This window comes from Chaetodon trifascialis, chromosome 18, assembly GCF_039877785.1.
Source record: "Chaetodon trifascialis isolate fChaTrf1 chromosome 18, fChaTrf1.hap1, whole genome shotgun sequence".
NCBI classification, from domain to species: Eukaryota; Metazoa; Chordata; class Actinopteri; order Chaetodontiformes; family Chaetodontidae; genus Chaetodon; species Chaetodon trifascialis.
This window is the reverse complement of record NC_092073.1, coordinates 17352007-17375139: the sequence shown is the minus strand read 5'-3', so window position 1 is coordinate 17375139 and position 23133 is coordinate 17352007. Positions and strand designations below refer to the sequence as shown.

Genomic DNA, 23133 nt, shown 5'->3' with positions numbered 1-23133 from the left:
GGAGAGTAGGTGGTCTTGTTCAGTAAACAGATGGGAAATAAACTGCTGTCACAAAGGATCAGATTGTTTTTTGTAATAAAAACAGATGCGTTCAGCCTCAGAATGGAGCCATCTCACTTATGTTTGTTACTTTATGGACAGCAGTTCTGCAGCTTGACCACCAGGTGGCAGTAAAACATCATGGTGACATGATGCACAGCTCTGGTGTGACCTTGCCAACATTCATTAATTTGATTTGGGGAATGTCATAGCTGAGTGCCAGCACCCACTTACTACTGTTTATATGCAAACTATGCGGCGCCTGTGTTCATGTAGCACACTTCATTACTTCTGACTGTGCTGTTGAGTCTGTTCTAGTGCCACACATTATAGAGGTTTAATTCTAGCTTCGTCCTTAGTGCTGCTGAACCAATCTTAGGTTAAAAGGTCTGTAAGTTCTGCCTGGCTCGGTCAGTAATATGTTCCTCCTTCCTCGTACCTCCCAGCTTGCTGAGCTCCCCTTTGCTGTCCTGTTTAGTCAGCGTTTTCTCTGTACCGCTGTGGAGCTCTATCTCCTCAATCTGCAGGAAGGCAGTTCTACTATCTACCTGATCCAGGGATTTCACACACACCGGGCAGCATTTTTCACTGCCATGCTCTCTTTCAGAGCCGGTACAGATGATTTAAAGTAGTTTTTTTTTTTTTTTTTTTTTTTTTTATAATATACAGAAATGGGCTGCATGAAGCTGTGGGAAGATTTCAGTCAAGGGACTGACTTGCAGAATGAACGCTGACAGAAAGCGTTCAGCCTTCTGTCAGTCAAATGTTGGCTTCCCTCCAAATTAGCCTGTGCCAAGATCTTATTTAAAGTTTTGGCATGCATATTTAAATTAATTATGGTGGCATTTAAGCCACAGTGATGCAGTAAGTGCCTCCGTTTTCCAGCTGCTGAGTGTTTCCCTGTATTTGGGCCTCGAGTGTACGCCTGAATGCTGATCACTGGAAGTGGCTGTACATGAAATTCCCTCCTTCTCATCTATGGTACTTATGAATACAGCCAAATGTACACTTAAATGAAAGACAAGCAGTTGCACACAGCAGTAGGAGAGCAATGGAGATATTCTGAGGATGTCTTTGTATTTAACAACATTGTTTATTATTTCAAATGTAATCAAAACAACAGCAGTTACAGAAATTACAGACAGCTATGATACTGTGTGATTGAGTCTCATTGTGTGCTATGGAGGGTCATGATAAGACAGAAACAAGGTCACAGTTCTTGTTTCTTTATATCGAGCTCTGGCAAACGTCGCTGACGTAACATCTCTCAATCCAACCCATAAGTCAGAGATCAAAATAATATCACACAGCAGTAACCTATCTCAACAACACCACTATGCTGCTTTTCGTCATCTAAAATAACACTGTTAAAGACAGTGGGAGTGAAAGTGATTAGTCCAGTCCAGTGAAGCAAGTGAAGCCTTTGCTGCGAGACAACATCAAAGTGTTTTCAGCTTTTCTGGTCGTGTTTAAGACAAACGAATCCGAGCGTCAGCCACCTTTTCTCTGACTGCATTTTAACAGTGGTTATAAAAACACTTGCAGTTTCAGGTGGCAGTGTACAACAAGCAGATGTTACAAGCACTTGCAAGGAGCAATTTCTCCACAGGGTTCAAGCTAACAGTAATGAAAAAAAAATCTGTATGCATGAAAAAAAACCATCAGCCTGTTAAACTTAACCCTCTGTGTGTCCTGTTGTGGAGAGGAGTTATGAAGAGTCATAAAAGAGGGTTTGAAAAGCAGGTTTGTACTCAGAACTCAGTGTAAAGACGGATCTGTGTGAAGGTTTAAAACAGCCAGTGAGTCCGTAGTTTGGTATTTGCGCATGACTCTTTGGGTATGTAGGCGGCGAGATGTGTTAACGTATTTAGAGGATGAATGTTTACGTCGTGTTTAGATGATTGACGTTTACCGTCACTAAGCCCCGCCCCCTTAGTTACTGTTGCTACGCACGTCGAACCTCGTTCTGACCTCGGTCAGTTCACAATGATACGGCGGCAGATTTAACATCGAAATAAAGTTATTTTTGCAACAATGGATCCTTGACTTCAGGCAGTGGTGGTCAAAATCAAGTTTCTCATTTCAAGCCAAATGACAACTGTGGCTTTATCAGCCTCAGCTAGCGAGCTAATAAAGCTAACGTTAGCTTCTGACTTTTAAATGTTTCCGGCTGACTGGTTTTACAATACGAATAATGTAAAAGTGGCCATAAATATGTATGTATATGTATGTACACAGCTGTCCGAGGCAGAGGCTAACACACTGTTGTGATTAAGGAAAAATATTTTGCTTGGACTGCATGCTCTTAGAAAGAGGACTAACGGACTGGTGTGGCAAACGCAACTCGATCTCGGGTAATGTTAGCCCGAGTTTGTGCCTCTCCTGTATTAGCATAACACCACATAAACATCGTTTCTCTAACATAATGAAACAGCAATATTTGAAGAAAAAAAAACTTACCGGTATTCTGACGGTATTTTCAGAATCCCCCAAACCTCCTATAACCATATAAATGAATAAAAAAATGTCTACGGCATAATAGATACGACTTTAACCCGTTTCCCAAGTTTGGAACGGGTTCCTATCCCGAATATTGACAGGCCGCCGTCTTTGTTTTGATTCACTATTAATGCCGTGATTCTTGGCTTGGAAGTTGCTACTATAGGAAGAAGCTAGTTAGCCGGACATGCTAACGTTTGATTAACGGTCATGATACAGCGGATAAAAACACTGATAAATCCATTCTTTACACTGTTTCTCTTGTATTTTGGTTTTGGCACGGCTAAATAAAGAGACACCACCCGCCTATTATTTAAATTGTAAAATAAGGTGGACAAATCCAAATCTTGACGGCGTGTCTAGTTACGGTTGCGTAGCTACGATTGGACAATTGCCGTTAGGGGGCGGGGTTTAGAGAGATCGCTTGTATTGCGGGTTTATATTGGAAATGGTTGCCTACTAACCAGTAAACCACCATAGCTACAATTAAACTGGTATGTTCAGGATGGTGTTATGGCTGCTGAGGCTGCGGGCAGGTTGAGGTAAATACTTGGAGATATATCTCACACAGATGCGGATTAGTCTTTGGTCTCAATGTGATGACGACAAGGTGTGAAATAAAAAAAAAATCCAGATGATTGTTATTTTTATGCGTTTTCAGTGTCAAACTGAACGGGTGTAATATTGCACGTTTTATTTTTTCAGTAGGATTCCAGGATATTGACCATGTCTCTAAAATGTGTCTACAATCATTGGTGTAAAAACATGATTTTGTCTTGAAGTGATACCTAAGAGTAGAAATGAGCGAATGTTTTCAGTTAGAAGCCTTGTGTACTGATCAGTGACAGTTATGACTGGAACAGTATTCACATTTAAGTAAAAAAGTAGAGAAAAAAAGGCCACTCATAAAAAATAAAAAACGTTTTTGTACCATACTGCTATACTACAAATGTTTGCCATGAGTTACCTGAATCTGCAAATGTTTTGGCCTTGGTATATACATTAATGTGTTGACATGGATGAGCCAATCATAACATAAACACAGAGGTGCTGGCAACATCTTGGAAAAAAAACCACACTGTAAAATCAAAGAAAACTCCTACCACCAGTACCAGTGTGTTTTGTGGCTCACACAAACTGTATCCACATACCTCAGATTCCAATCAATAAGAATCAACTGTGCAGAGCCAGCTCGAACATATGCACCCATAAAGCAGGTGGATATCCAATCACTACTGTAAACTGCTCTCTTTTGCATTCACACAAATATACACACACAGAGAATCACTTACACTTTAGAAAATATATTCAGCATACACACTCACAAGCGCCTGTCTTGTCATTTTGCATTAGTACCGCATGTCAAATGAGCAAATAAAATGTGCATGGGGAAAAAAAAATGTGCAAACTCTAGTCAGGACAAAATGGCAAGGCAAACTAAAAATAAAAAAAAAACAACATAAAATGGTGTCAATGATGTAAGGAATCAATCAAAGAACCAATCAAAAGAATGAGAAGGATAAGAGTGTGCCCATCACCCATTAAAAATAAAACCCACTGAGATATTCCCAGTGAACAAAAGACATCTTACACCTCATTTGCAGAAAATGAAACCGGCCAAACATCACAAACTAAACTTCAACGCCGAAGCTGAAAGTTCAGAGCTTTTTCTCTGAGCCGCGATCAATCGCGGTGACAGGAGTTCAGCTCGCGTCATATCGCGCGGCTGCAGCCTCTCTGTGCAGAGCGGGCAGTGGAAAAGTCAATCAAGCCTGCTGTGGTATTGAAAAGCAATACCGGCGGTCAATACAGATAAATGTGCCAACCCCTGTGAAAACAACATACTGAAAGAAAAAGGAAAGGAAGTAAAAACCTGATGGATATACAAAGGCCTATACAGTATAACCCCACCGACAATAGAGTGGAAATCTCTGTTCACATACTCTGTTGTTTCTGAAAATATATATTGTATAATTCACCCCCTCAGACACACCAGTACCCAGTCTAGGCAGTCAGGCTGTACAATCCCTCCATGGCGGCACGATAACAGCCGTACAAAACTTAACCAACGCTGACTGAGTCGATGACATCAATGCTGTTCCCTCCCTCTGTCCCCGGTAGGTCAGTTCCTTGCCAAAAGGAGCTGAACGACGGGTTCAAGTCTTGGATCAGTTTTCGGGGTTTTCTCACTTCCTCATGTCGTTGGCTGCTCTATCCAGTCTCGTGTAGCGCTCAAGGGGCCGATTCCGCAGTCTTAATGAGTCATTGTGTACGCTGAGCTCCTCCGCCGATAAGCAGATCCTGGAGGTTCCTGGTGAGAGGTCCCTGTGGAGCAGGAGGGAGGAGGGCCGGTACAGGAGGGGGGCTGCGGGGATGCAGGCGCCCCCCCCTCCCTCAGCACTGCTCGGACTCGATGAAGCCCTCCTTCTCCTGGCCCACCGGCTCTACCTCTGCATAGGCTGGGTGACCCGAGCCCCGGCGAAACTTCATGGCCGGCCATCTGCTTGGGCGTCTCTGCAAGGGCGGGCAGAAGAAGACGTGAGTGAGGTCACAGATCACAGTGTCATCTAAAGGTTATGGCTGAGGTTGATCTTTGTGACCTAAGGACAGCCAGTGTCCACTGTCTATAGAGTGCACTATATTTAACCTCTCGTATCCCAAATCAGCCATATTCACTTTATAGTGCACTATGTTTAACCTCCACTGTTTGATTTGAGTGTCTGAATTCAAAGGGTGTAACAAATCATGCTCTGCCTCTATATAAATATACAAAATAGTCCCAGAAAATACATGATTTTATTTGTGTTTGAGTAACATTTACAAAAAGCTACAGCGCTCAGCAGTCTCAGGAAGTTATTTAGCCTTTTTAAAAAGGAAACTATATATCTATAAACATTTTTTAAGTCTTACATCTTCAGCAGAAACAGGGTAGGGGAGTCAGAAAGTATCGAGAGACTGACGCTGGTTTCTAATGAGCTTTGTTGACAATAATAAAAATATCACCTTCCTCATCCTGTAAAAACATAAATTCGCTGTCTGATGTACAGCATGCCAAGACAGAGCCTCACTTCAGAGAGAGACATCCACATCAGGGAGTTCCTGTGATTGATACTGACCTTGTAATACAGACGAGGAGAACAACTTTGAACATGTGCAGTTTTGGTTTTAAAAGACGCTTGAGCACTGCTCAGTGTGCCACAGTCTGCAAACAGCACCTGCTCATCCTCGGGGGAATTCACATTCATTTATTAAGAAAGACTGTGTGCACCAAGTTTCATCATTCCCCTCGCAAAATCTCCATGCATATGTATGAGGCAGGAGTTGAAGGATAAAATGTACAGAGTCCTGAATGTGGTGCGTTGTTGTGCGGTCGTACAACTCTGTCTTTTCTCAGTATTACACTGGAATGTGTGAAGGTTTGACAAAATCGGTCTTATTAAAACCAAAAGGCTTTGTTCACATTTTAACTAAATTCTGTCAAGGGATAACTGTCCATCTTTTTTTTACCGAAGCTTATATCCTATCCTCATCCTACAGGTCTACAACTTGTTTAACTATTTTTCTGTTTGCCTAATTTGTGAGATAAGTTTTAGTTTACAAAAAAGTTCACCAACAGTCTCACCACCAGATCCATTCAGTAGCTGTTCTGGAGCTTTCTGATCATATCACACAGTCTTCCTCTGTAAAGCTTGCCCAGTGGTCAGGGAGTTGTAGATGATTAAATAAAACATTTTCAGAACACTTCAAGGACTTCTCGTACGTGTTGAAAAAAGTTTAAAACTCTGAGACTGAATGAAATTCATTCTTGACCCCAGAAGAGCGAAGCAATGGACCTTGTGGTGTGCTGGTGTTTCCAAAGCCAATAACAATCTTCCACCTGGAATCCAACTGCCTGGCTTCATGTCAGATGGCAGCGCCTCTACTCACCTCAATAAGGAAGAGGCTGGCTGCGGAGGTCGGGTGATGGTAAACGTACACAGTGACCAGCACGCCGGCGACCATGATGAGCATCACCAGGAGGATGCCGAGGATCAGACCGATGTGCAGAGGGTGTGTACCTGGCATCCTGTCTACAGCGCTGTCTGCAGGCATCACTGAAAAACAACACAAAAATATCCCATTACAGCCTTTTATGCAGCGATACCAACGCTAATGTGTTTATAGGTTAACTCTTAAGTGTTTATACCTCCAGTTTCTCTCCTGTTTTCATTGCAACTTTACTGTGTGCTAATGCTTTTTATTACTTGTCAGTGGTCCCACAGGTGCAATTTAACTATTGAGCCAACCCCAACACATTTAAATGGATGCTGTTAAATGTTAGTGATGATTAATGTGCACTGCCTGCTATAAATAAACAGTAAACACGCCTAAAATGCTGAGATAAAGCATCAAAATTGCTTTTCTGCTTTTGCTGCAGTTCTGTTGTTGACCAGCAGGGGACACTCATCATTCATCAATACCCACTTTCTCAAAACATCGTCACACTTCTGGACCAAATTCTGCAATTTGTCCCCACATTAAAAGAAAAAAAAACAACAAAACACTTAAAACAAAAACACTTCTACAGCAAATCTCCTTCAGCCATGTATGTTTGAAAATATTCATTTTCAGTGGATTTCATAGGGAGTTTAATGTCCTAGAGAAGATGATTAACGGGACATTTCCTTCACTTGGAGAGCAGATTCAGGGTTCATGTTTAAATTAGGTCTTTGGCACTGTGTGGTATGATCACTCTGTGCTCTGTTTAGGTATTCATGAGCAGTTTCTTCTCTCCCCCAAGTACGAGTAAGAGTTAATCCCAAGCCAAGGTTAGCAGCATATGGGACTGATAGGACGAAGAAACAGGCCTACAGATGCTGATAAGATTCCTATTGTAGCCTCCAGCCGTGGCGATGCAAACTGAAGAGGCTGTGTATAGTGACTACACAATAGGTCTGTCCTTCAGTGCGCCTTGGAAGACATCACTCGTCTTTAAAGTACTCTCTCAGATTCATACTGGAGCCTCGACCCAGCAGGTGTTCTTTTTGAAGACGATGAGAGCGTCCTGTCACCTTTCGGGAATATCTGTTTTCATCTATGGCGGCGCAATTTCCAAACAAGAAAAATACAAGAGAATTTTCACCCGCAATTTGTCAGCTGGAAGAGCGCGTAGAGTAAGAATAGAACAGAGCAGAGAGAGAAACTGTGTTCGCAGTGCTGGCAAGACCCGGCAGCCAAACACTGATCATAGCAGGGGAGAACAAATGAAGCGATTATGAAACAAATGGCACGGATGCAGCCCTCATATCGCATCTCACACAGATTTATAGCGGGTTCAGTCTTGATCTATTCACAGATTTCTTCTTCTATGCCCCCCTGACAACCTCTCCCCCGTGCTGATCTCCTCCCTGGCTTTAATTAGCAGCTATAGCCACTGCCGAGCTTGTCAGCCCACCGGCCTCTCCCCTGGCTCCCTGCCTCATTGATTTCCAGCACGCAGAATAACCGAGTGGTAATCAAACCTGTGTGATGTGTGTGGTCAGTAACTGTGAACGTGTGGTTGTGTAAGTCAGTGTGGCCATTATGTGCACTCCTAAGCTGGAAATTTAAAAAGCACTAAGTCTGGATGTTTTGGTGCGCGGAAAGAAAAGATTAGCTCCATTGTCCACAAGCTGACTGTAAACTGTTTTTATAATGCCATTTGGTGTTGAATGTAGTGTTTTTTTCATGCTAGCTCTCAGAGTACACCGTCAGCTAGCAACTCAGGAGCCCTGCTTTTCAGAGAAAAACAGCTTGGCAGAGAAAATGACATTATGACATCCTCACTATTGTGCTTTAATACTAAAAGTACGCAGCATGAGGCTGTTTGGTTTTTCTCAGAAGGCATTTCTCCTGTGTTTATCTGTCAGACCTATAGAGCCCAAGAGCCATCTCTTGGTCAGCTGGAAACAAACGATGCAACCGGCTGTTCGTCTGGGGCGTTGGCTGGTTAGCAGGGGGTTGCGACTGAGCGGAGAAATGGACTCAGAGAGAAATCAACAGCCTAGCAGCTAAATAACCAGCTGGATGCTCTATTTAAACCAACAAGACAGCAGAGGCAAGGGCTCCAAAATATCATCTTTACTGGGTCATAGCAGGATGCTCAAAGAGGGGACGGCTAAAAATGCTGATGCTAAGCAGTTCTAACATTTAGCATGGCTAAAAATACTCTTGGCTTCATAATTGTGGAAATGTTTGGTAATATTTATGCAGTCAGGGCACAGAAATGGCACGTCTTTAGCAAATTGCCCTGAATTCACTCTCCATTAGCTGTGTCCTTATGACTGCTACAGCCTGAGTAAACACTAATGGACTGCAGGAGCTCTTAGACAGCAATAAAACACATTAGAGTTTTGATAAAGGACAAATGAGACCAAGGGAAACCCAGCCAAGCTGCTCTTCTTTCAGCTCTACATTAAAGGGAACACAGGAGCGCATCCATACTCTCACCTGGCTAATGGCTTTTTAGGAAACTGACGGTATTAACTAAGCAGGCTTATAATTCACACTCTTTGCAAATGTGCGCTGAGGGCTGAGGGTGTTGAGGGTGGGGTGCTCCTGTTCTTCCTTATCTCAGCACTTCTGTAGCTCAACATTTCCTACCAGAGTCCAGGTCAGAGGGCACCTTGTTGGAAGTGGCTGATATGAGAGCTGAACAGTTAAAAACAAACCACTCTAGAAACCGTCTGATTGATTAAATCCATCAACAGCAGTTATAATATGGACAAAACCTTCTGTACAAAATCAATAAATAATCTTTGGCTTGGCAGCTTTGCCTGTTTTCTGCTCAGGATGATAATCCTGCCGCCTTCCTCGCAATTACTTTTCACCTTGAGCAACATTATTGGCGGGTCGGCAGTGGAAAAAGGGTTAGATGCATGAAAAAAAATTGCAGATATCATCACAGTGCCAGGCGCGGCGCACGAGTGCCGGCGTGATGAGAGACATGGAGCGTTTGAGTAATGAAAGTGTGAGAGAAGCTGCGGATTTCCAATCCTCTCGAGCAGGAAATGAAACATTAGTGAAGCCATCCCCAAAAAGACTGATAGAGCTGGAAGCCAGTTCAGAGTTTGGATGTCTTGCACATGTTAGAGACATTTATTTACCTCACTGTCAAAAAGACCACGGCCTTTGTCTGAAGCTCTGCTGTCAGCTTTGTGGATGCGGTGTTTTCACTTTATTTCCTCTTTTCAGGGTGAATGTGAAGTAATTTTTCAACAGATGCTTTAAAAAAATGTAATTTTAGGAGCATTACCTCCTACTTTTATTTTGCAATTCAGCAGATTTCATGTTAAATCCACCCAGGCAGCACATAACCTGCAGGAAAAGTTGGCGTTGTGGCTGCTACAACAGTCTTGTTTATTTCTACAGTTAATAAAGGTGATATATCAGCAACTTCTTCGATAACTGAGCAAAAATGTCAGACATTCCCTAATTTAAGCCTCTCAGCTGTGAGGATTTGCTGTACTTTCTTTGTTATTCTGTACACACAAACATGCAAAACAACCTATTTTAAGAGCATTATAAGTTCAGTCTCATTCCCTCCTGCAGTTTCAGAAATATATGGTTTTCTTTAGATCAACATTTATACTAGCATCTATAAAGCCGCTGCATCGTTACGTTTGTCCAGCAGCTTTCTTTTCTACCTAACAGGAATACGGCTGTGTATCGCCTTTGTGACTAATATAAAGTGATATAAAGTGTACCCTGATACAACTACAACTTTTGGGCACGCTGCCTCTACTCTCCTTCACACCAGCCCAGACACTGCAATTGATTTCTGCAGCCCACAAAGGACAGTTAAGCATTATAGTCTGCGGCTGGATGAAGTTTATCAGCTGATTGAGCCACATATCCATCCGCAAAGATCAAAAAGCAATCAGGGACCGATAAGTCAGTGGTAAAAGCAAAACAGGAGGCAAAGAAAACACACACAGCCATGAAAACGGCAGGGATTAAAGGCACGGTTTATCAGCAGCCAGAGCTGCTGGGAGGCAGAGCTGAGGAGGACAGAGACCTACCCTGGTTGTCTCTGAGATGCAGGGCGATCTTGGTGTCATCTGTGAGGAGACAAAGACATAAGTGTCAGACATAATAATCAATATTTCTCTTTGTAGTTTGTTTTTGAACCTCTGACAATACAAGGCCCCAAATGAGATGTGGCTTCATTAGTGGGCCATCCTGCTTTCAACATGAAATTTACTCCATTTAAAATCTGATTAAAAATTAAAGCTTTGAATATAATGTTCCAGCATGCATAATTCAGCACATAGAAGCTGTCTGGGGTTAACTATACATGTGAAATACGGAAATGTAGCATGACCCACTTCTCCTCGAAAGAGGTAGCAGACATTTTACACACATTATGCAAATTCAGCACATACACCAGTCTGATATATTTCACCGAACGATGTAATTCAAAAGGATTTTCTATGTCAACTCTCAACAGGGCGACGGCAGCCACATTTTGGCGTCTGAAACAAATCATTAAATGAGATATTATACTGTAAGCGACCGCATAAAAATTAGTCCGAGTAAATCTCACACCAGAGTGAGGGTCATGAATATGAATCATCAGCGCTGCTCAAGGAAAATAACACAGACGCTATCTGTATGTGTTTCTGTTCAAAAATATCTGCATCAGTGTTCAGATTGATACCAGAGGTGGGTGGAATTTAACTCTGGAAGTCAGAAAACATCCAGAATGTTTCCTTTTTGTGTTTTAAATTGTTTAAATTGCACACTCCTTTACATATAAGTCACCCAAAGTACTCAAATATCAAAGCAGGATTCGTAGCATAGGCTGGAGAACGGAAAGTTGGTCTAAAGTGTTCATGATAAAAGGAAAATGAGAAAGAGAAAAGAAAGAAAAAATCAGCCATAATAACTCAATGGGCCATTCAGCCCAGCTGCAAATAAAGTGTCCATAAAAACAATGAGAAAGCTGCTGATTCAAATCTGTGAAGCTCTCTTGACCGTTAAGCACTTTGGGGACGGTCCCTTACTTCAACACGGTGCCAGGTTTCAGTCACAGCTGTACGTCAGTCCTGCACTGCACAACAAATCTGGTGAAAACTGATTAAAGGTATTGAAGATGAACTTAAAGTTGAAGTGCTGAACTTTAAACTGAAGCATCAGAGAGGTGTTTTAATTTAACAGCACCACAAACTTCACCCTCCAAAGTGACCATAAAGTTGAAAAACTAGACCTCTCAAAAGAGTTTCTACAAAAACTGAACTTTATAACCTTCCTGATTTACTGCAGGACTGCTGCTTTAGTCTCAGCTGGCTGTACCTGGCAGCTGACTGCGTTTCCTCTGAAGCAGCCACAGTTTAGTCGAATGAAAGGAGATCTAAACTTTCCACATTGGGATTTTCCCACCCGCACAGATACATTTCTCCTCTCCTGTCCGTCTCTCCCACTCTCTCATCCAGCTGCAGATCACCAGCTCGACCGTGAGCCACCCAGCCTGCTCTCTAATCTGACCTTTGACCCCTGCAGCTATAGAGACAGGTGAGAGTTGAGGAACCTGATCTGCTGTACGTGCAAGAAAGTGTGCAGGGCTTCTCAGCGTTGACTGAATAACAAATACCACCGAGTGACCTCTCGACTTCCTGGACACTAACACACACCCACATACATACAGTCACACACACACATGCGCGCACCAAATGTGTTTTATGTCCCTTGTCCTCTGTTTGTCCTCTCAACATGAACTGGTTTGATCTGTAGGGCGACTCGTCATGCTTTGCCTCACAGCTGGACAGTTTTCACAGTCCTCCCTCAACTCACCGCAATCACACTCAACCCAGCAGCCCATCCAGCAGCCCAGCTGTGACGCAGCTTCCATTTCAACTCACGACAGAGAAAAGGCCGCCTACTAAAAGTAAACACTTTTTTGGGAGAATGAAATAATTGATGACCCAGGTTTCAATGTAGAAAGCCTTAAAAAAAAACTCGAGGGAAAATGCCATCAGTGAGATAGAAGCAGAGTGGAATAACACCGCAGAGGCCGCAGTCTTACACAACAAGAGTCCATCTCAGGTCATTTAGTCTCTTAAAACTCGGATTTTCAGGCCATCTTTAAGGATTTAGTTGTTTTGGAAAAACATCTTAAAACTCAGTCGTCAGAAGAAATTTAGTTCAAGAACCCAAATCACCTCACAGCCAAGGTCAAAGCCTTGACTTAGGAGGAGCCAAAAGTCCCTTTCAGAGGACCTTGAAGGTGGATTATGGACATTAACTGATACGCTCCCTTTCAGCCGTCATAACTCATTCCAACATTTCCCATCAGGCCCTCAATATGAAGTTCCTCTGGTGAGGTCGCACACCTTCAGAAAATCATTCACTCCAACAGCTGAGTCTGTAGATATTCAACATTTTACTTACTGCACATCCCATGAAAAGACTCACCAGCAGACCAAACGTCCCTGACAAATGCACCATTTCCTCCTGTTTGAGGAGTCCCCAGCTGTTTTTGGAAATAACTGAGTCTCTTTAAGTGTATATCTATGACCTGTTTTAAAATAATTTATGTCTTCAGTGTTTATCTTTACATTTTAAATAAGCATTGAAGAACAGTCTACCCAACACCTGCACATACTTTGCAATTCTTCTTCTCCTTTTACATCCATATTTGATGTATCTTGTAAGACATGCCAAAGTCACATTTCCATCAACCTGTGATGGCCAATAGACATTTTCTGAGCATGAGTCAGACGCACAGCTGAAGCCGGATGTCCTTCAAAGCTCACCTACGTTTGATGGTGTCTCAGGTTCTTAAAAGGATGCAGTAAAATGACTTCATCAGAGAAGAGTGTATGTCTGAAATGATTAGATATTCATCAGCTCAATGTGCATCCAGATTAACCCAAAGCAAGCACGGGGGACACTACATACAGTGCAGTGAGTATAGTATTGATTATATACGCAGTGTGTCACATGATGACACACTAAAATTTAAGACTTGAGTAGGTGAGTGGCTTCTTCCAATCATTTTGATTCAACTCCACCACATCTGGAGCTGATTAAGATTAATAGCCTGTTTACTTAGATGAATTGCTCAAAAGGCCATAAAAAGTGAATTGAGCTGAAAATTGGCACCATAAATTCAGCCAACTCGTAACTCCCACGCCTCCAGAGATGAGGAAGAAAAAAAGAAATGGAAGTAAACAAACTTTAAAGGACACCTTGGCCGTTTTCCTATCATCAGCAGAACAACCCTGAGTCCTCCGTTCGAAGACGATTTGCATGAGATAACTCTGAGATTGTGCAGCAGTGTGGGTTGGGTTAGCTTCCCGCAGCGAATCATGTGCTCAATATGTTAAACTGCAATATCAAAAGAGCACGAGGACCTCGAACTTTGGGGGGAAACACTGTGAATGAATGAATGAATGAATGAAGCTGAACTGAAGGACGCCTCTCATGAATTTAGTGACGTTACAGATGAAGCGTGAGCCCTTGTGAGTACTTAAATCGGATCTGACATCTTTTATCGACATACCACATGTCCCTGTTGGTGTCTGTGGGCTTTCTTTTTATTCTAGCTGTGCTGTGATTGATGATTTGTGATTTAACAGAATCAGCTAACTAATCAGCTTAATTATGGCAGAAATCATAATCATGATTATTTAACACAACAGAATTGACCCCATAATTCTATGTTTATTCTAGTTTATTTCCCTGATCTGCAGCTATACTCTCTCCTCCATTCACAGGAATGTTCAGCTGACCTCATATCACACACATGTGCGTTGCCTCTCTGGCTTTACGTGACATATTCTACATAACTTGACAGTCTGTTTAAGCAAAACATAATTTCACCCTGCCTCTGTATCCTGTTTTCTCCCTTTCTCTAAAAAGGCACAGTCATGGGACCCGACAAGAAGCAGCCCTCAAATGTAAAATGCGACCTTGGAAGACCTTGGAAGACGAGAGAGAGAGAATGCAGGTAATAAAAGGAAACAGCTCTCAGACAGCCTCCGTATCTGGATCAGATCGAGCCAATTTCACTAAACTCCAAAATGATTGTAAAGTCACTTTCCACTTACTGTGACCAAAGCCGGCGCCCATTCTAATTTCCTATTAAACGCTCGGCCTTCAGAAATGAAAATTGGCCATCGCTCGCCTTCACAGTCGTATAATGAAAGCCAATGCTTCATAATTAACCTGAAAATGATTAAGAACAATAGCAGGATGAGAATACTTTTGATACGTCGGCCGACCCATCGTCTGAAAAGGACGTTTTTAGGGAATAAAAGATTTCTGAGAACAAAGATCGATGGCGAGCCGGCAGCGCTGAACGACACGATCACAGGTTTGTGAGGACGCATCTATTTTGGACTGGTGAGATTTGTCTTATTCAATTTGCATTGTTTAAAAGTTGGTACAAACACAGCTGCTGAGCCCTGCTCCGCTGCCTGCCATCTGGAATGATTGTTTCAGCTGAAGTGGAGAGCGACAGCACATATTTATCCAAAAGAGAGAGGTGTCTTGTGCATGTTGTAAAAGAGGAGACACATCAGTACCAATAAAGAACAGCTCCAGCAAATGCACTTCATGTAACATCAAGCCAGAGCAGAGCATCCAGCACTGCTGGAGGGAAAGCTCGGGGCTCAATGTGCACCGTGGCCTCGTCCCGGCTGCGTTTTCTGCCTTACCTTCAGTGGGGACGCTGGTGGGAGGGTGGGAGGTGGAGGGCGCGTCCCCGCCTGCAGCGGCCTCTTTGCTCCTGGATGTTGTTTTGGCGACAACCGTGGTGGTGAAGGGGTAGAGATGCGTGGTGTCGATGACGTCACACATCTTGTCCTTCGTCTGAATGTTGTCACAGAAATAACACAAATGATGTGCATGGAAGGATCTAAGAGGGATCTCGCTGCAGACTGCAGACAAACACAAACACACACACACATCTCAGCAGGTTCATTATTTCAAGTCCTTATCTTGACTGCTTACCTCATCTGGGCAGCTGTTGTCCACCCAGTCCTGTCGATGGCGGTCAAAGCCACTGGAACACCTGAAGCCAGAGGGAGCAAAAATCAGGTGAATCTTCAGTCTGTTAAATAAATATGGTTGTATGGTCGGTGCATGGGGAAGGATTAAGAGTCACAGAGTTTGTACTCCTCATGACGAGTGAACTGATCTTGATCTCTAAAAACTGGTGGCCCTTTAACAGATTTGTAGCGTCATTTAAACCACGCTCATAAGAGTCACAGGTATGATTTCTCATTTTAGATTATGAAACTTTTTACATTTTTACTCTGAATCAAGCCAAACATCTGCACCTCCCACTGCCTCCCCCTGAGGTCTGGATTCAAGGAGGGGGCAGCTTTGTACAGCATGAAGACAGAGGATCTGTGAGGGGGAAGTTCAATAGGTCATGGGGCCTTGGGGATAAGGGTGCTGTAGAGTCGACTGTGTATCACGGTCCAAGACTCCTAATAACCTCAAAAGGCAGACAGTAATCGAGGCGGCAGCTGCTAATCCTTCATGCTGTAAACGGATCAAAATTTTAACTCGCCCACTGGTGAACTCGCCATCTTTCTGTCTTGGCCCTTTGCCACAAACAGTATTGTGTCTGGAAGGAAAGGTTAGCATGCAAAGCAGTAAACCCACTCACACTGCGCTCTGCCCAATAAACTGGAGTTGAAAAGCTTTGGTAGTCTGCAAATTATGTGCCCCTGCAGGTGGGAGACGTATAGAAAAATGCCCACAGATGAAAACAACCTATGACTAACGGGCAATGCAGAAAAGCTGTAGTTTAAAACCAGCAACGGTATCTGTGCTTTGTGCTGCCAGGACAATATGAGTCCAGTAGGGTCTGAGACATCCCCAGCAGGCCCCATTTCTCCAGTGAACATATTGTTATGTTAATAGCTTTATGTGAAGAAGTCCATTTTCATCTTTCTACCTCTCTAATCATCCCATTCCTTTTATTTCCCCCCAAAAACATTCAGCCTCATCTGCTCAATCAGGCGAGACAGATTCCTCCGCTTAATCCCCCACTTTTGCCCGACTGCTTTCCCTGCGGAGAGGGAAGCAGAATGAGACACAATATTAGCGAGCAGGTCTGGTCTAACCTGTGCCTATGGGGAGCTTGTGTTTTGTTTCTTCTCAATGGCATCCATCTCAGCTCGTTGCCATCTAGCGCAGTGAACCACAATGCTTTTAATTACAAATGGGCCGCGGTGCTTCATCTGAATATAAATGAATCCACCAAAGAGAGTATTTCTCCTCAGGTTTCCTGCATTCACAGCAGGATGGATCGATTTCATTATGAGACTTTACTCCAACTTCTTGAAATGCCACCTCAAATTCAGGAAAGACTGTTTGTCTCTCAAGCTGCAGAAAGTAACCTCACACACTGTTTTTAACCCCTGTTTTTAATACTATTTATATAAATAATATATAAATAACTGTTTCCTTAAAACAATCAACAGTGAGTACTGGCTTCACTTTGGACTCAAACCCTGGTCTCCTGTGTGAAGGTCTTGTCCCCGATGTTGCCCTTTATGCTACATTTGTCCTTAGCTCCCATCATTATCACCAAATACTGGTAGTGCACCTTCATCCATGCGAGGCATAACCTGACACTGATAAGCTGTCCTCTTGCGGATTGTACACTCTATGATGTGAGACTGAACTGTTTTTTATGCAGTTGCATTATTAGATTCACTAATGAGACATATTAAAACTCAATATTTGTCTCCATAATGACCAAAGAGCTGCATTCCTGACGCTCACCAGCAATAAAATTCCTCTAAACACATCAATGTTCGGCTACACGGGCACTTACGGCCCTCTGCGGTTCCACTGGAAATTCTGTCCTGCGTTATTAACCTGCTTCAGCACCGGCTGCACACATCAGCCACAACAAGCCAATTTAGTTCAGAACTTAGCATGAAAGAGGCGCCATGCTCTCACCTTCCCAGCACTTCACAGTGAGAAAGGTTCATCAGGGTTTTTCTCTTAAAATGTCAGCGGCTTTCATTAACCCCGGAGCCAACGAGGCTGCCACCGTTTTTAATTAGTGGGTGTTCAAGGCATGTTTGCCTTTTTCAGAGGAAGCGGCTAAAGGATACAAAGGGCAGAGTAAGACTGAACAGTCAGATATTAACACAGCAAGAGCTAATTAAAATGCAGCCTAATGAGAGCACCGCTACAGGCATACAGTATCTCTCCACGGTGTCCATAAATTGCTAAGAGGAAAAACACTTCTTCATGTTTCTGCACTGTACTGTAAATGAGTTTGTCTCTGTCAAAGGCAGGAGGATTTAAGATGCAGAGTGAAGCGAAAGTCAAATTCAAAACCCCCCGCGAGTCCTAAATAACAAATCTCAGCGGACAGAGCAGAAATGCTGCATATTTCTCACGTCAAACACATTACTCACAGAATAAATGATGAGTCCAAAATAATAGAGTGGCAGATTAATATTTGATGCATAGGGCATTCAAAGTGCAGCAGCATTTGAAAGAGAAGAGATGGTGGCTGAATAAACCCCAACAACAGCCTCCAAAAACACACCCAGGCTACACATTTATTAGGACAGTAAACATCTGTTGACTTGCAAGCTGGAACTGTCTTAACTTTCAGTCTATGAATGATTACACAACGGTCTCTCCATAATTTATTTCTTGTTCTCGCTGCCTTTTTCACCCAAACTTTTCCATCCAGCGAAACAAAACCCACCTCAGCTCACATTTCAGCTGTCAGGAAAGTCTGAGGAGGAACGCTAACACTTCTTTTAGCAGCTCAAATATTTACGTTCGTTTGAAGTGCAGGGGAGACGGGAAGGATAAGATAAAAAGGGGCGCAGAGGTTGACAGAACAGGTGTGAGCTGAGCGAATGTTAAAACGCGCTGCTGTCTCATCTAAATGGTAGAACTACATTCCCATTCACTGAATATGATTCTGCTGCGGCGGTAACAGATACTGCGGACGGCTGTGAGCTCTCCAGATGGCTGTTGTTTGTAATTAAGATATGCAAAACCGCAGACAGAACATAAGTTTAACCTTACTGATTAGCTGAAGGACAGGAGAAGCTTTCGTAACTATTTTGATTGATTGATCATTCAATTAACTTTTGATTGTCCAGTGACTCCATGTGAGTTGCTACTTTGCTCAAACTGAACATTTCAGCTTCTGTTTGTCAGACAAAACAAGTCACACTGGGCTCTGGGAGACATTTTTTCATTTCAGTTGCAGCCACGGTGAGAATGTGTCGGAGGGAGAGGAGGAAGAGGAGACGCGGGTCAATCTTTTGAGGGTGAAAGTGTTCAGTCCAACCTGTTGAGCCGATGGCACCAGCTACAGTTGAAGTTGATCTGTGAGGAGATGCACGAGCTACAGCTGGTGAACTGGAGACAGGCTGGAGAGGAGAAAGGGTCAAAACCGGTCAGATCTCAAACCATTTATACAATCAATAGCCTAATGGACATACAGCCAAGGAAAAGGTCTATATGTCGTATAATGAGAAGGAATCCATCTAATAATACTTGTCCAGAAGCCTACACTGACTGAGCTTGAAGCAGTTACAATAAATTCTTCTTACTGGGTAAAGGCATTATTTCCACGGCTGTAGAATTGGTGATCTTCGTCTTCGTCAGCTCCACGCGGTGGTACTCGTAGATTGTCCTCCGCCTCACGTCTATATTTTTGAAGAAAGAGGAGACAGAGCGAGAAAGCGAACAAACCATCACAAATCTTCCACCCAGAGATAAAAACTGGGACAAGTGGTCCCTGAAGAAAGAGGAGAGAGAGCAGGAGGCAGAATCAGGTCATAAGGGATGCTACCACAGCACTTTATTTCTCCCCTCGCTTTGTGCCCAAGCGTCAGCCCACAACTTGGCAATGGACGATAGCAATTTCCCCTGGGAGCCGATATCAATCAGACCCTGTTGAAAGGCTGCCTTCCCAGTCATCTGTAACAGCAAGTCATCAGCCGGGGTAAGATGGAGCAATTGATTAGATACATCATTGACTCTCATTGCATTCTGGCCCTTATAACTCATATGGGTCAGTGTGAAATGGGCTGCTTGCTTTTGCTGGCCATGCATCTTCACTGCCGTCGGTGGAATTGGAAAAGACAAGTTTAAATTACATCCTTTGTTAAAGTGAGAAAGGCTTTTTTAATGTGTGGTATCTTAGCAGATCGAACTTGGTGCTGTTAATACAGTAGTTAATCTAAACCTTAATTTGGTTATGAAACTTTCTGTGCAAGTATTACAGCCATAAAACAGTAAGTCTGTAAAATAAATCATTAGGATGCACAGAAACGTGCGTGTGGCACGGCTCAATACATTACATTTCCCTTAAACTATGTTCAATATCCTCTATTCAATAGCAGCAAGCAGAGACTTGCAAGTCTCATTCATCTTATGGTATTGTAATATGCTAACAAAGTTTAAAATTTAAAGGAATAGTTTGACATTTTGGGAAATAAGCTCATTGTTTAATAAGATGAGAAGATCATTTCCACTCTGCTGTGTCCATTAGCCAGGAGACCGTTAGCTTAGCAAATAAGCAACTGTTTGCTAACAATTCACCATTTCAAGTTAAAGGCGATAATATGTCAGTGATGTGTTCACAAGTGCCCCCCAGTGGCCAAAAACATCAGATTATGCAGATTTGAGGACAAGAATGCAAATAAGTAAATAAAAATCCATTTCATTTGACAGTATTCAAGGTTAGTTGAGTTGAGTGTGTGTGTTACACTCTTGCTCTTCTCATGTGAGACGATGTTGTTTCCCTGCAGACCTGCTTGGTTTGATTATACACAGAACAACTGATCAAAGCAGCAAATGTGAGCCAGCTCGGTATAACCTGAGAATAAGACCGCCCTTCCTTTCCCCTTCTCTCCTCCCCGGGTGCCTGACTTCCTCTTGCCTGTAGCAGAGGGATTATCAGGTGCCTAATGACACGGTGGGGGCCAGAGGAAGGTCAGTACCCCAGCCTGAGGCCGCTGGTGTGTGGGCACACTGTGCAGCCTCACGGGCCTCTGGTTTATAAGTGGAAGGAAGCCAATCAGATCAATTATAGCCTGGTCTCAGCCACAACATAAACAAGGCCTAATGAGGATTTAGCTAACTTCCACTGTTATTATCAAACAAAGGTTTGCAGAAGTGTGACGTCAGTTACACACGAGACGGTCAACATCCCATTCAAATCAAAATCACATCCAGAGAAGTTAACAGCTCTTCTCAGCTAAGAAACATAAAGGGAAAAACGTATGTGTTTGGATACTTGCTTTCATAAAATCACAAGAACTGTTTGGAAATCAGTAGAAATGTGATGTCAGTGCATCGAGTTAAGGATCGATGGTGAGATTGGAGGCACTGCATTGTCCGCTCATCGGACAGCACTCTGGCTGTTTGTACAAAATATTAAAACAGTCGACCTCTTAAAACTCATGATTACACTCTTGGCTCGTCGACATCTCTGATATATTGAGTAACACTGTTTTTCTTCCCAAACCTAAATAGAAAAACAGAATGAAGACTGCATACTGTGTATAATTAATAGCTCTGGTCTTGGCATCTTCCTCCTGGGACTCACAATTATTAATCCAAAGGCTGAGGTGGTTTTATCTTAATTTTCGGGATAACTCACGCTGACTGATATTGCAGAATCTAGCACTGAGAAAGTATATTAAAACCTGGGTCTTCACATGTGGTTGTACCTGACCTGTTAATTACACACCGTGGCCACAGGACACCCACAAATCGTCTCTCTCATCTCTTTCTTTTACTGGATGGGCTGTCGGCCTGCTCTGCCTGGAAGCAGTGTAAAATGTTTTATTTGAGCTTTTAATCCGTGGCGAAGCTACAGTCGGTTAAAAAAACGTCCCCTTGTTGCCATGGTTGCTGTGCAGTAATTGGCCTCAGAGACAATTAACCGAGTTGAAACACTTCTTCATGGTACAGCCTGCGGCGGTCATGCCTCTCCTCTCTGTTTTTTCTCTGGTAATTAAGGTTTAATGTTCCCAGGATATGGAATCTTAACATTCCCGCCATCAGAGGCCATTTATTAATCTGGCATGACTGCCTCGATACATGCTGAAAAATGTCACATTTTTTACCTTCACCCAGATAATCGCTGTTAAATAAGATCTGAAGCAGATCTAGACAGATCCACAGCACAACCTCCTTTTTTTCAAACAAATTAATAACATCACTTTACAGGAAATGTCTTCTCAGCTGCATCGTTTCCAGCCTACATTTCGACTGTACATGCAGAGATCAAGAACAAATGACTTAAGATAGCACATTAATAACCATCCTATGAGGAGGGACTGTTTCACCACGAAAACTGCTGATTCTTGCTTTTTCTAAAGGTTAGTCCCCATCCATCTATGTATAGCCTCCTATTTAAGCGGCATTCTCTATCATTTGCATCAATATAAGGACTATTACTATAAGAGCTTTGGGTCTTTGGTGCTGCATCCTTTGCTGTCTCCACAGACTCCACAGACATCAAGGCCTTGATGGGTGCAGGATGCAAATACTGCCCTTTTCCTGCAGACATGGACATGAACCTGTGTGCTCTGCTGGCTCATTGTACAGCAAGAAACAAAGAAACAAAGCTTTGTTTGGTTCAGCTGCTGCAGGAGTTTGATTTTGCTTGCAGTGACTGAAGGCAGTCTTAGAAATTGACTCCTAATTTAAAAAAAAAAGTGACTGTCCAATCATAACATAAGGAACCATCACTGGGCACTGCTGGCCCGTCAAGGATTACTCTTCATGTTGAAGCAGTGTGCATCGGGCTGTAGTACGATACTCTCCATTTGAAGAGTTTGGAGGGTTGTTTCTTTAATCTAGCCTTCCCGAAACCAAAAACCGAAGGACAGAAATGTAACAAACGGATTAAACTGCGTGTTTCACGTCTCTTAATTAGCTTGGAACTTTCCAAGCAACCCCAGCCAACATTACCCGAGATAGCGCTACATTTTCCAAAGACAGCAGTTACCTGGTTTTTCAACCAGCTCTGGGAGCTAACATTAGTTTCAGCTAGCTATAGTTGATAAATTCTGCCTCTGCCAGATAGTTGTTATTTAAGACACAGGCTAACATGAGAAGACTGCTTTTGTCTGTTTAAATATTTCTGAAGCATTATGATCCACAACGCCAGAGGCAGAAAATAAGAAGCTGCTTTCGTTCTTTTCTGTGTGAAACCAGAGACTTCTCTCAAAAATTACAAAGAATTTTTAGTGGTAAACCTGACACTGTTGTTGTGGTAAACAGCATTTCACAACAGAAAGCTCTGACAGGCGTAACAACACTAAGTAAGACGTCAATTATCAAGCAGTGTCTCAAATACGGACACATCGTTTGGATTTAATGTGATGCATGTAAATGAGGGCAAGGCAGGTATCGTATTTCGTTGTTTGCATCTGAAGAAATGCAGTTTGGTCTGTTTGATCTCTCCAAAAATTAGATACTTTAAAATATTTAGGTTTCTTGAGAAGCACAGTAAGTGCAGCGATGTGATCGTTCAGACGATCAGAGAACACAAAGAAGAGAAACACTCCTCAGAGACGTCATTCACGTTCAACACAATACCTCCGTTTCAATCTGCTTCCA

At 42.8% G+C, this 23133-nt stretch overlaps 1 protein-coding gene across 1 annotated transcript in view; it reads right to left on the bottom strand.

The window, feature by feature from the left end:
- Positions 1-1121: 1121 nt before the first annotated feature.
- plxdc2b (plexin domain containing 2b) overlaps positions 1122-23133 on the bottom strand; it is an 81948-nt gene continuing 59936 nt past the window's right edge. The window contains exons 8-14 of the mRNA XM_070986413.1: positions 19107-19202; positions 18842-18923; positions 15511-15571; positions 15216-15369; positions 10578-10616; positions 6466-6632; positions 1122-5052 (exon numbers count right to left, since the gene is read on the bottom strand). Of these exons, the coding sequence (XP_070842514.1) occupies positions 4933-5052; positions 6466-6632; positions 10578-10616; positions 15216-15369; positions 15511-15571; positions 18842-18923; positions 19107-19202 (719 nt within the window). The 3' untranslated portion in view covers positions 1122-4932. The remainder of the gene's footprint in view (positions 5053-6465; positions 6633-10577; positions 10617-15215; positions 15370-15510; positions 15572-18841; positions 18924-19106; positions 19203-23133) is intronic.